The sequence below is a fragment of the Desmodus rotundus genome, chromosome 10 (assembly GCF_022682495.2).
Source record: "Desmodus rotundus isolate HL8 chromosome 10, HLdesRot8A.1, whole genome shotgun sequence".
Classification (NCBI taxonomy): domain Eukaryota; kingdom Metazoa; phylum Chordata; class Mammalia; order Chiroptera; family Phyllostomidae; genus Desmodus; species Desmodus rotundus.
In genome coordinates, this window is record NC_071396.1 from 6342001 (window position 1) to 6356543 (window position 14543).

At 43.5% G+C, this 14543-nt stretch overlaps 1 protein-coding gene across 1 annotated transcript in view; it reads right to left on the reverse strand.

The window, feature by feature from the left end:
• USH2A (usherin) overlaps positions 1 to 14543 on the reverse strand; it is a 499855-nt gene that overhangs the window by 173549 nt on the left and 311763 nt on the right. Inside the window, exons 39-40 of the mRNA XM_053912470.1 lie at positions 6218 to 6368; positions 5458 to 5600 (exon numbers count right to left, since the gene is read on the reverse strand). Of these exons, the coding sequence (XP_053768445.1) occupies positions 5458 to 5600; positions 6218 to 6368 (294 nt within the window). The remainder of the gene's footprint in view (positions 1 to 5457; positions 5601 to 6217; positions 6369 to 14543) is intronic.

Genomic DNA, 14543 nt, shown 5'->3' on the forward strand with positions numbered 1-14543 from the left:
TGGAAAGGGTCACCACAATTATGTAAAACACGAGTAATAACTATAATTGGGGTAGTTTGCTAATACAATAAAAAGCTCTGAACATGGGAAAAGTTATGCTCACAGCAGTAGCTATCACTTTCTAAAGTAAGAATTCATGGGTGAAATGACATGAAAAAGATGGTTATAAAATTTTAATGGAATGATAAAAGGCAAAAGTCAGCCTCTCAGCTGAATTCTTAAAATCCCTATATATCACCATCAGCTCCTTAACTGTAAAATCAATGTGGGTTAGAACACGTTGTCAATGCAGCTGTCACTGGAGGCGAGGCTGGGGACTGTGACAGCCACACAGCGCAGCTGGCCGGTGACGAAAACACTACCACCCAGCCCTCTTCCCGGGTGTGACTGTTTATAGAGAACCCCCTCCCGGAGCCGGGATGGGTAACCTCTCCGCTCAGAGTTCAGGCCACGGCCTGACAGCATCAATGGCAGAAAGTAGTTTCCAGTGAAATAATCTTTTATGGGAAACTATTTTGCTCATCAGCTGCCAAAGTGCAGCCCCAGCCTAAAATGGAGTGATACCACCATTAACAAAGGGGTCTGCTTACTTATTTTCACACCCAGGTGCGTGTGTTGGGAAGGGCGTGCTTGTATGAATAAACAGAATGGCTCAGCTTTCCTGTTCCGTTCTCGTTATTGCCCTGAGGCAACTTTTACCATTCTCATTAAAACCTCACTCAATTTAAAAGCTCTTTTCAGGCAAATTAACTCCACAAAGGAATATCTCCTAAATTTGCCAATGGATGAAAAACGAAGGTGGCAAATACATGGACATATAATTACACAGAGCAATACATTACGTGCTAATTGTTAACGTGGCCTTTTGATGCGCACGACTGGTATGTTAGCAGAAGGGTGGAGTGAGGGATTCTATCATCCCTCTAATCATGAAACCTTTTTGTCAATGTATTATTTATGCTCCAACTATGTCCCAGTAGGATTTTTGACAGCCTGTAATAAAAGACTTAAATGTAATAGGACCCATACAATAAAGATAAAGAAATATTAATCCTGTGGTGATGAAAATTGCTCAGTAGCTGTATCCCAAAGCAAATATGAGGAACTGGCACTATGGTTTTGCACCAAAATGAACAGCGTCCATTGCCAGCTTCTTGACAATGGACAAAACGAGAAAAAGGCTGGTGATACAGGTGTCACTCTAACAAAAGGACGATCTGAGGGCCAGCAGGTGCGGCGATGGAAAGGATCCCATTTGGGAGTCTGAGAGCCGGAGAACCTAGATCGGACAACTATGTTTCCCCACTTCTCCTGAGACCCGGACTACAGGGGACAAATTAGGAAGAATGCTTTTTCTTCCGGAACTGGGCATATTGTTCAGTAAATGGCTATGGACCCTTCCTGAAAGTTTAGGACAGAATATTAAATATGCTGATGTGAGAATTTAGGAAGGCAGGGGTAAAAGTCCTCAGGGAACTGGAAGTTCCACATTCGGAAGGGCGTTGTGCTTTATGGCTCCCTAATAGAGATTCAAGAGACCACGGGGGAAACCGAGGCCTGGGGGACAGACTACGTCCTCAATCATTCCACCCTTTCAGAGGATTTTCTGTCGGTCACCTGTAGCTTCCGATCTTAGGATATGAAAATAAGCATGTAACATAAATAAACATTTGCTTTTACTAATTCTGGAAATGCAAAATTTCAGGAGTGGGATTCATGCCACACACACACACACACACACACAAGTATGTAGTAACATGCCTACAGAGCCATTTTGCTCTAAAAATCAGCACATTAAATAATTTACTTTTTGTCACGAGTCTTCTGCTACAAGAAGAAGACTCTTACGCTGAGTTATGCTGCCCACATTGCTGTCTGAAAGAATAGGCCTGTCAGCATTTACAAGTTAATATTCAGAGCAATTCGGGAATGTATTTGGAGAAAGCGAAATACTGGTACAGCGCTGCTGAAACTTGGAACTCAATTTCTTCATTAAATAAAATAAAATCTGATAAAAATAGGCTTTACCCTTATAAAAAATGTTCCCATCTTTCTCTCACATTTAGGGCACTCTTAAGAGGCAGGTTGAGACTTTAACTTGTAAAACATATGAATAAAAAGATGTTCACCACACGATATTAGCCATAAAATTTTAACATTCTTAAGGGCACAGATACACCTAAATAATTTGGAAAATCCTGCTCTAGCATTGTCTTCATTAATTAATCAAATTTTGCACCATAGTTTCACTTCTCCTCCCTGCGACAAGGACCCAGAGTGCTTTGCTCTCACTACAGGCTGAAAAAATGAGAACAAGAAAAATTGTTTTGCTTTTGGAATTCTTTTTCTATATGTCCCCTCCCACTTCCCTGTGAAATAGCACATGGTTTTGGGCTGGAAGAAGCCTGTCTAATTAGGACATTCATTCTCGCAGTGAAGGTATAAAATGGAAACTCATAGACACACACAACCAGAGGGAAGGGGTGGGGGCTAGTAAAGGGAAAAAGGGGTCAAATATATTGTGATGGAAGATGATTTGACTTTGGGTGGTGGGGACACAGTGTAACATACAGATCGGGTACCATAAACTGGACACTTGAAACTGGTGTGATTTTATTAACCAATGTCACTCCAATCCATTTAATTTAAAAATTCCTCACAGCCCTTTTCTCTGCCCATGAGAACTTCTCTTTGCACCCAAGCATTTGGTTGGGTGGCTACTGTTCATTTCCTGCCCAGGTTGCTCCTTCTGGTCTCTGCTGGTCGCAGGCTTGATGAAAATCAGCCTTGCTATCTCACACTAAAAATATCGCTATCATGACCCTTTTGGGCACTGGGAAGTTCTGAGGCTTTGGCACAAAGGTGCCTATTGATGGTCCAAACTGAAATGTGGGTGTGAGGTGACTTTGCTGTCTCATCACTGAGCCAATATGTCAAATTTCTACAGCACAATGGGAGGTGCGGGGCAGAATGGGAGGAGTGGGGCAGTAGGGGAGGAGTGGGGAAGAAGGGGAGGAGTGGGGCAGCAGGGGAGGAGTGGGGCAGCAGGGGAGGAGTGGGGAAGAAGGGGAAGAGTGGGGCAGCAGGGGAGGAGTGGGGAAGAAGGGGAAGAGTGGGGCAGCAGGGGAGGAGTGGGCAAGAAGGGGAAGAGTGGTGCAGCAGGGGAGGTGTGGGGCAGCAGGGGAGGAGTGGGGCAGCAGGGGAGGAGTGGGGAAGAAGGGGAAGAGTGGGGCAGCAGGGGAGGAGTGGGGCAGCAGGGGAGGAGTGGGGCAGCAGGGGAGGAGTGGGGAAGAAGGGGAAGAGTGGGGCAGCAGGGGAGGAGTGGGGCAGCAGGGGAGGAGTGGGGCAGAATGGAGAATGAAGTGTGATGCTGGGTGCATGGAGCTGTCAGCATGCATGGTTTTATAAGCAATGCTTTGAAGCCTTGACAGAAAAACTGCTTGTGCCCAATGCCAATCACTCAGTCGTTGTCACCTCAATCGCACGTCCTTTCCGAGATGGCATCCATCTCCACTGACACCCAAAACACAGATGACACTGTCGTCTGGAGTCAGCGGTCGGCATGCACTGTCACTGAACCTGGAGGGGACAACGCCAGCCTATGGCTCTCGGCTCACGTTCCTGACTGCTCAGTCTGCACGTGAGCAAGGGGAGAGGGAGGTCATCAGTTTTAGGGAAAGGATTTAAATAAAAATGATGGCTGGGGTGTTACTGATTCTTACTTAAGGAAGACAAAGGATCAGTACCATTCACTTTGAGCCCAGGCCCTAAAAATAACACAGAAGGCAGTGTCTCCATGCATGACGGCGCTAAGCACCCAGAGCCCCAGACTTGTTTTATGGTAAAAGGAGGCAGGAGATAAGTTTGCTGAACAAACGATGCTGCTCGAATCGGTACTTGACAATATTTTGGACTTTATGGGCTAACTTCCTCCTTGTAGGTGGGAGATTGCGCCCCCTATTTAATAAGCATCGCCACTGAGGTAACCCACTGCCACCCTGTCTCTGTGGCAGTAGAAATTAGGAGTGTCAGAGAAAGGAGATCCCTTTTTACCTTGTCCAGTGTGGTATCCTATGGAGCCCTCGCCTCCACAGTGGGTTGAATAATCATTTTCAGCTAATCTTTATTCCGTTGTTTTCTTTGTTAACACCTCTTTAAAACTTTATTTGAGTGCTAGCTCTACGGGTGGCAGATCTGAACGCAGGTGGTGACTGTTCTGTCAGCTTCCCCGGAGTCCATGCAACTTGCCCCCGTAGGGGTGTGGGTATGCCGGGCAGTGCGTTAACACCATCCGGCCACGCTCGGGTGCTGTTTGTCCTTTGGAAGGATTTTTTACTAAAGGGCACCCTCATGATCAAAAGTGCCAGCTGTGCCTTTGTGCAGTACCCTAACTGGTTCCCGGGGAGAACTGGGAGAAGTGGGTGAAATATTATATATGATTGTTTATAATAGATTTTGGTAAAATAAACTTTGAGGAAGGTACATAGTTCTGATTCTATCTTATCTGATGCCTTATCCTCACAAAAATAATGTAATGAAAGGATATTGCAGAACAAGAACTAGGAGTCTATGTATTTAATAAACATTGGTATTACTTTGAACACCATGCCTTTGGACTAATACCTAGCCCGGTAAACATGACTCACATCCGCAGCGGATAAAGAGCTAGCATGGCAGTTCCCAAGAGAACAACATCTTCTCAGAAGCCTCTGATTAAAAGGTCTGACAAGATTAACCCTAAAAACCTCATCATTCCAAGATACTGTGTCCTCGTTCACTCTGTGTAGCTTGCTTTACTTCTCTAAAAAGTTACACTTCTGTACATATGCTTTTATAGCGGTCGTTTCTATAAAGCTAATATTATATGCATGTGTTCATTTACTATATAACCTAGTAGGAACACATACAGGCAAACATAAGTCTTCCATGAACAACCAGACACTTCTCTTTCTTGGTTGAACAAGGCAACCCCAACCTGTTGTTAGGTTAAGTTCTCCATTCCGAAGGCTGTCTGTCAAGTACAAGTAAAAGTACCATGACATCGATTTCCAGGAAAAGGTATTACGGTGCCGTCAGCATGCTCATAAAGTAAGGCCCATATTTCACAGTCTTCTACCTGCAAGAATCCCGCCAAAGCAGAGAACACAGTAACATTTGCTCATAGAGTACGAGATGATAACCCCTCTCTTGCAGGACACCTAGATGTGCCTTGAAGGACAGAATGGGGCCATCTCATAATTTATTGTGAATCATGTCTTCCTGCCCATACGCCCAGCCCTCTGTGCCTCCAAGCCCACATTTTTCTTCTTTCTGGGAAGCCTAACCACCCTACAAAAGATTAGTCACTAAATGTCAAAAAAACAGAGAAGACTTATTTCTTGGTTGAGGACAAACTAAAAGCACTGAAGAACCCCCAGTGGAGAGGACATTTGGCTGCATGCTGGTCAGACCACTCACTGTCCTCTGCCGTCACGAACAGAATCCAAGCACTGTGCGCGCTGCCAAATCCATTGGAGGCGGCCAACCGAAACTCGTACTCCGTGTACGGCTGGAGACCTCTCACTTCGTAGCTGAAAGATGCTGAGGGACTGGAAAATAGCCTGTAGGAAAGAAATGTTAGTTAGGAAGCTCTCGACACTCCAAGAAATAAAACCTGATTGCACAGACTTTTCAGAGAATGTCAGCATACATTTAAGTATTATACTTCTCTGTTGTTACATGATACCTCTTTTAAAATAACTACCCACTTGGCTGAGGGTTCATAATATTGCATTTACATGAGCTGTAAATTATAGTCCTACTGGGTAAATTCTAGTCTAGTGTTGAGAATGATTGCCACAGAGAATTTGTTGAATAAGTATTATAATTTTGTAGCTACGTGCATGCTTGCTTTATGAAATGCATGTGCTCGTGAAAAATTAAGTGCGAAGAAACCTTATTTCACGTGCTATATAAATTAAAAATAGATATTTTTTGAAAGCCAATAATCATCTCCTAGGGTGTTGCTTGTTTTTTCGTTTGAACTTTTAAAAGGTGACCTTTATTGGTTGCAAATGAGAACTGACCTAGAAGTGCTCAAAATATCTTGGAATGTATATAATGTTATCGACCAATGTGGCCCCAATAAACTTAACAGGGAAAACGTAAAAGATGAAGTTGTGGCTACCCTGTGTCACCCAGGTGACAGCTGGGAGGATGGACAGAGTGTAATGCTCACTCTAGAAATCCGTGGGGGGAGTGGCCAGGCCTCATCTGGAGCTGGAATCGGGGAGAGCCCGGAGCGTTGTTACGAGCTGGTGTGGACCAGACAACCTGAAGACTGGTCGGCGCGGCAGCTGAAAGCCTGGGAGGCAGCACGCCATCTGGAGCTGTCGACAAGCACAGATGAATTAGAGCAGAGAAAACCGTGGCTAACATATGCCGGGTGGGATTGGGATGCTCCACATACTGGAAAAACTGTTCCTCAGGATCCACAACGATGTTCACCACGGTCCATTTAATTTAACATTTTCATTCCTGAGCTCCTGTACTTCCTTACTGTTCACTTCAACACAATGACACGAGGGTGTCACTCTTAGAAGCCGGCCCCCCGAACAGCAAGACAAAGGCATGTGTAACACGTTCCCACCTGCACTTCTGCTTATCCAACTGAAGACACACAGGGAATCTGGTGAAGCACATACTCAAGTACCTTTTAAACGTGACTTTTGCTCACTAATCAAGCAACCCCACAGTGAAGGAGTCTAGAACTTTTATTTCTCCGATTTTCTTCAATGTCGTCCACTCACTGCCACGCTAAGCCCAGTACTACTCATGAACACAAAGGTTTTTGTTTGGTTTTTTTTTTGAGGAAGGTTCATGGTAATTGTATTTTTTTTGCAATGATAAATACACATGGTTGGCTGAAATCAGCACTTTCTGGCCTTCATTCTCACCTATGAAAATATAAAAACTAAACTTTTTGCCTCATGTGTTTTACAGTCAGCTGCCCCCTCTCACAGTGACATTGAGCTTATTAAAAAATGCTGCATTTGGGACATACGTGTTGTTTTCTGTAGTCCAGTTGAATCTCTGGCAAATCTTCCCTGAATTCAGCATGCCTGCTTGATATAACCTACCAGGGAGATCTACCTGAACAGTTCTGGGAGGCCTAAGAGGAACGAGGAAAACTAAGGCCTGTTTTACTTAAACAATATACAAGATGACGCTGGTTATTGAATTAATTTTTCTAACAGGTATAACTTGAATGAACTTACCATAGCAGAGTTTGCTCCAAAGCTAGTCAGGAGCTCAGAAGCAAACTAAACAAAGTTCTGTGGCTTTAGGAAAGTCGCCTAATGACCCGAGTTTATGTTTCTTATCTTTCAAATTGGGGATACTACTTTTCATTTGCAGGACTGCCGTGAAGATCAGAGGTAATGTAAATGAAGCCCCTCATTTTGGGTCCTGGCAATTCTTATTTGTTAGTCATTATTATTACTATTATTGTTATTTTATTAGATGAATTTGAACTTCCCTTAGAATATTTTGAGTGCTACTATAATGCAGTTATTTAGAAATATTGTAATAAAAGCTCCTTTTGACCAAGAATTACTAGAGGCTATTGGTAAATAAGATCAAAATAATAAAAACAAATATCAGGGTTCATTTACAACTTTATTTTATATATAACTTTGTGTAGTGTGAGTTCGTGTCCTTTCCAATTCAAGAGAACTGCCCGTGAACCATGAGGTTAACGAGTGACCACTGATGAGAACGGAAGAATTAGATTACATGTTTCATCAATTGGTTGTAAGGGTTAACTCACTAATTTGTTCAATAAACATTTATTGAGCCTCTACTCTGTGTGAAGTAGCGATCTTTGTGCAGAGGGGTAACAGCACTGAGTAAAGCAGACGTGGTCGCTGACCCACGGGACTTACATGGGAATGGAGGAAGCAAGCGATGAACAGATACAGAAAATCACACCGAACTGTGGCAGGTGCTCAGGAGGAGAAGGTGAAAAGAAGTGTGTAGTTTCAGGTGTTGGATAACAATTCAGGTTACACAGGGAGAATGTATCATCAGGGGACCTTTGAGCAGAGACCTCAGTGATGTTGGAGGGTGGTCACGAGAATGCCTGGAGAGAGGGCAACCCAACCGGAGCGAGCAGGAAGCGCAAAGGCGGCAAGACGGGGAAGCGCTGCATGAGCTTACGGAGCTCACAGAGGCCGATGTGGCTGAAACAGACCAAGGAGGGGCGAGGGAAAAGAGGCTGGCGGGGGTGGCCAGGGGCTAGTCCTTATAAGTCATAGTAAAGGCTCTGCCTTCTAAACGGGGTTGGAGGCCATCCTGGGTGATTAATAAAGGAAATGGCATGATTCTAAAGTGATAAAGGCCACTCGGGGCTACTAAAGGCGCAGGGACAAGAGTAGAAATGGGGAAATCACCTACGTAGTAATCGAGGCTTAGATTTGACTGATGGCTGTGGGGACGGGGACACCTCGTGCTGTTCAGTTGAGTGGGGCGTGTATTGCTGAGAAAAAATGAGGGATTTACAAATGATGCTGATGTTTTTGGTCTGACCACCCAGGTGAACTTTGGTATCAGCACTGAGATGAAGAACAGTGAGGGGTGAAGTCAGCTACGCAGGAGATCAAGAGTTCTGGATTGTCCACGTGACAAGAGGTGTGTTATGCATCTTTATGGAGACGTCAAGGAAGATTTGAGTCTGTACTGGAGCTGTGGATGAATGGATGGGTGGTACTCAATGGCTGAGACTTGAGGAAATGGACCAGGGGTGAGTGCAGAAGAGGTCTGAGGACAGAGCCCTGAGGTCCGCCACATTTCTGAGGTCAGGGGCCAGGGAGGTAGGGGAAACACTGAGAGAAACTGTCACCTAGAAGACAAGTCAAGAAGCCCTATCTCAAAAGAAGGACTGATCAACTGTATCAAGTGTGCTGAGAGATTGAGAAACAAGGTAAGACAGAGTTATACGTTATATTTGGCCAAGTGGAGGCGTTTGGTGACCTTGCCAAGAACAGATGCTGTGCCAGGTGGGCGTGGCGGTCTGACCAGAGAAGGTGAAAAGGGAGTGAGGAGGAGGGGCAAGAGGACCCAGGGTGCACAGACAAAACTCTTGGGAATTTTGTTCTAAAGGAGAGTAGAAAATGGGGCAGCATTTAGGAAAGTGCATGGTACTGAAGGAAGGTTTTCTAAAAACTGGAAGATGTTTTCTGGAATAAGCACATGCAAGCTTATTAAAATTGTGAAAACCAGTAAAAAATGCCTCATTTAAAATGGAGTCGGGAGACTAGAGGAGAGAACTCACATAGGTCTTCAACACACACTACTGTCCCCAACACTAAGATGTACCTTGCTGCTCCAACAGGAAGTGATGCCACTTTACTACCTCCTTGCCCAGTAACAGCTCAGCAAATGCGAGACGGCCATACCTCAGCCAATGAAAAGTCATTCTGCTTCAAATTTTTCTTTTCCTCCAATGGACTCTGCTGACAACGGCCCCTCTCACGTCCATAAAAGAGAGTTCTTCTCCTTTGTTTCTCTGGACTTGTGTGTGGTTCACCCTTGGACCACGTGTCCTGAATTGCAATTCTTTGGTGTTCTCAAATAAGCCCATTTTGCTGAAGAAATACTGGCTGTTTGTTAAAGAAGGACCCAGAAAGGGTTGGCGAGAACGATGCGGGAGAAGAAGAGTAATTATCAGAGCAAATTCCTTGTGTGGGAGAGGGAGTTGAGATAGCACACACACGTGTGGAAGTGAGAGGCAGTGCACACTGGCTGTGGAACACAGCAGGCGCACTCACCCGGTGTGCAGCAGTGCGTACAGGGTGGGGGCTGCAGATGCGGGGCGACAGGTAGGTTTGCTGACGCGAAGCAAGCCAAGATCTCTTCTGATGGCATCCATTTTCTCAGGGACCGAGATAAAAGCAAAGGTCTCACTCAGCTCAGTGCCAAAGTGCAAGAGGTAGATTGGATGCTTGGAGAGAGACGAATGGGAGGAAGCAGATCTCCCAGTCTGCAGAGATGTCACATGACCGGGAAATGCAGTAAGAGTGCTGCCCAGGGCCAGCCACCCAAAATCTTAACTCTAAATCTTTGGCTAGAAGGACGTTCATTGCTAAAGACTTTTTAACTAATATTTAGTCTGTGAACACAAATGGTTTTATTTATTTATTTATTTAATTTTAATTTTTTTATTGTTATTCAATTACAGTTGTGTGCCTTTTCTCCCCATCCTTCCACCCCACCCCAGCCAAACCCCCCTCCCTCCCCCACCTCCACCCTCCCCCTTGATTTTGTCCTTGTGTCCTTTATAGTAGTTCCTGTAATCCCCTCTCCTCACTGTCCCCTCCCTACTCCCCCCTGACCATTGTTAGATTGTTCTTAACTTCAATGTCTCTGGTTATAACAATGATGATTTCTCATTTGATATATATTCTTTAATTGATTTATAACAAATGCACGTACATAAAAAGACCATGGGCAAAAAGTAAAGAGCCAATTTCATATAATGTCTAACATATAAACCCATGTCCCTCACTGGATTAATTTTTTGTTAATATTTCTGTGCCAAGGGATATAAATTAATCAACAATCCAAACTGTGAATAAAACTCAGCTCTAACAAATTACCAACATAAAAACTAGAGTTTTAAATAGGTACACAAACATAATCTCTTCATGTTAAAAACTACATTACCATGCTATTAAGAAAGAACAGAAATGTTCAAAAGTAGACATTATAATAATTGTAATAATAATATATCTTGAATTCTGAGTTATAACAAAAAATGTACTCCATTAAATTGGTCACACTCTGATGATATAAAATTGCAAAATTTTTCCAAACAGAGGAATCCTGTTAAATTATTTAGGCAGCACTATTCATTCTGTATGCTTGCAGTGACACTGAATTCTGGAAACCTTTCTTTCCCCTCTGGTTAACCCCTTTTATCCAAACCTATTCCTCAGAGGCTCCTTAGCACCGAAGCAATAACTGGGAGCTAGCCATAATTCCACCCCTGGTTTCTTAACAGAGGAGCCGTGCATCTATCAGCTTGATATATTGTCTCCAAGATGCTACGTTGCTCAAAAAGCTTCTCTCAAGTTTAATATGACCCTCACGGGGCAGGCACTCCACAGACAGCCTCCTGAATCAACACATCCCGTCCAGTAAATACTAATTCTACATGACAACTGGGTAACACAGCCACTGCGACCTATAAATTCAAAGGAAGGGAGTGCTGAATAAAATTTCAAATTTCACTTTTTTTTTTGAAGGCAGAATGAAAACAAAACATTACGTGATACGTTTAATCACAGATGAGACTACTCTAGCTGGTATAATCTTTTGAATGTATGATTTGCGTAAACTTTTAAACGAAGTGTACTTGCAGACTCTTCCCTATCCAAACGACAAAACGACAAACCTTCCCCGCAAACAAAAAACAAACACAATGTCCCAACCTTTGCTCCATACTGATATAGAGAACTCTAGAGAAGCTCTAAGAAGAAACAAAAAACAAAAAACAAAACCAGAGATTTTCTCCCCATGTGACCAGTGACTTACTATGGTTGTAGTGGCCAGAACAGTAAAGTTTTGGGGACAAAATTAGTCCCACGTGACTCTCATAGTACCAGTTTCTCGGGACAGCCCCAACGTGTTGCTGTCCAGTGTATTTGTGTTTGTGTGCACATTTCCAAGTACTAGAATAAAATACTACTCAAAGACACCAAAGAAGTCCATGATATTCTGTATTCAATTTAAGTCTATAATAAAAGCTATGCAATGCCCCTCAGTGCTTAGTTCTTGGCTGGGGGTGGGGAAAGGGCAGAATAGATAGAAGAAGGATGGGCCCTTCTGATATTTAAGAGAGAGAGAAGACACAACTCAAGTAACTGTAAGACAGAATGTGGACCCGGCATAAAAAAGGTGTGCACTACAGGGGTCTCACAAGTTCAAAACTCATGTCCCCATGTGCTCTGGATGCTGCCTTTCAGGGGGACAGTCCTGCAAGGGGCCCTGCCATGAGGACCCCTAGTTCTTCTGGGTCATCACGTCCTCAACCTAATTCCAGTGCCAGGGACACCCATCAAGCCTGCTTGTGCTCATTGCAAGCAGACGTGACGCTACCTGCCGGCTTCACTTGGGACCTGCCCCAGGCCACTCTCACGTCAGCGCTGAGACCGCGGGCCTCCCCATTCAGGTGTCTCGGGTCACGTAACATAAGAGAAGCCCTGGCCTGTGATGTCTGGGCGTCCTGGCGGGAGAGCCTGGCACATATTCAAAATCCTTGGAGTACACATTCTCCTCTCATTTTCTGAAATAGCTACATATGAGCAAGGACTTTAAATTCTAGTCTCCAGAATGGAAAATTAGAGTTCAGACACACATATTGAGTCGTTGAGTCATAAACAAATTGAAAACAGAAGGCGAGACTCCATTTCCAGTCACTAAACCATATGTCATTAAAAAAGATATTAATTATGAGGAATATGCAGATGTGCTAGCAAATGGACGGTCAACCTTGAGCACAAGGATGTACAAATAGAGCCGCATTAAATAGTGACAAGTAGGTTAAAACAGGTTTAACGTTCGCAACATCGTCTCGCGTGATAGCTAACTTTGGGAACCCGCACTGCATGCCAGCTTCTTTAACATAATTACCCCTAATTCTCAGAATTACGCTACAAAATTGTAGTGTTAACTCTTGGTAATATAGATAATGAAGCCGAGGCACAGAGAGGTTACATATTTTATCTCAAATCACAAACTGGTTGCTGGCGGAGTGAGAATTTAAACTGGGGTTATTGAAATTCAAAGGCAGGGCCTTTAATTCTGTGCCTCAAAGCAGCATGTTACAGAAAGTGATTTCCAATAGAAAAGAAACATTAAATAGATTAAATAAGTGTTAAAGCAGATCATCAATGATATTAAATACATTAATGCACAACAATAAAGGCTGGATTTGTTTCCTGTCCAAGTCATAGTCTCAAATAGTACTTTCCTGGCCTTATTTTTTTTGTCACAGAAGGGTCTCCTTATTGCCCCCAAAGCACCTCACATAGAACTACCAGTGTGAATTTGAGAGTTCTCAGGATTTAGTCAATGCCCACAGAAATTTATGGCACGCAAAATAAACAGGTCTTCGTGTTAGTAAGAGAACTATATTTTAAAGTTAAATGTCACTTGTAGATATGTCTTGAAATTGACCCTTGACCACAGAAAGTGGGAAATAAAACAACAGCATTTTCAACTGGGAGTGCAGACAGACTGAAGGCCACCCACTTTAACCTCCCGCCAAATAAAGAATTCTTGCCTAAAACCCCCAAATGGGTGACCTCGGGCCTGTGTTTGCTCGTTATGAGTGATAGGAAAATAGCTGCTTTGTAAATGGCCCCAGTGCATTATCGGGCACTTCTTACTGTTGGTCAGCTCTTTGTGATGCAGAATTGAGAACGGTGTTACTTCTGCCTAACTGAAAGTGAATACAGTCTTTTGTCCACACCGGGGCCCTCTACACAATGAGCGTGGGGTAAGTGGGCTGCAGCAGGCACGCTCTGGGACTCCTCAGAGCACTGGAGGCATGCAGGTGGTCGTGCTGACAACCCGTACTCTTCAAGGCCTTGTTGGCATCCTAATCTCCTAGAACGGCCTCCGCCACAGTCATGGCACTGAACTTCAGGCCGTGATGAGCAGGTGTCCTCTTCTGCTTGAAATTTCCCCACTTCAGGTTGAATACCTCTGCTCCCTCCAAGTAGTCTCCATGTAATGTAATTCCTCAACCATTATCTAGTCTTGTTTCCTGGCTTTGACCTGTCCCAGTGTGATAATGTCCCTTTGAAAACAGGAAGCCTTATACTTCAGCTCAATACTCCTTGGGCATTCTGACGAGAGCAGAGCACAGGGAGACTGACTTTTCTTTCTATGACACATGTAGCTTTGAGCCCACCGAGCAGCTTAATCTTGGCCTGCTTAATACAGAAATTCCTCAGTGCATTCAGACTGGCTGTGTGGTTCAATCAAGGTGGTCATTTAGCTAAAAAGGCCAGATCAATCATTTTCCAATGAACACATAGAATCGGAGAGGAGTGTTATTAAATAAGCAAAGCATTTAATTGCATGTAATATCTTTATAGACTAAGAATATTCACTTAACAAAGCTGTTTTTGATGGACACAGAATGATACCACTTTGGGCATTGTAAGTAATACTACATACCCTGAGTATCCTGACCAGGGCATTTTTTGCTGTGCTTTTTAGAGTGGCTGGGTCAATAGGAATGAACGTTCTTACCATTTCACATGTAATATGACAAACTGTTTTCCAGCAAGTTGCATTTACTTACATGTACTCTCATAAATTAAGTATGAATGATGCATTTCCTAGTATTCCCTTCAAAATAAGCATTTTGTATATGTATGTATTTGTGTACCTATATACATACAATATGTATCATTAGTAATATTATGTGATATAATATGATAATATAACAAGTACACACACACACATATATATACATACTATACAATCTAATATGG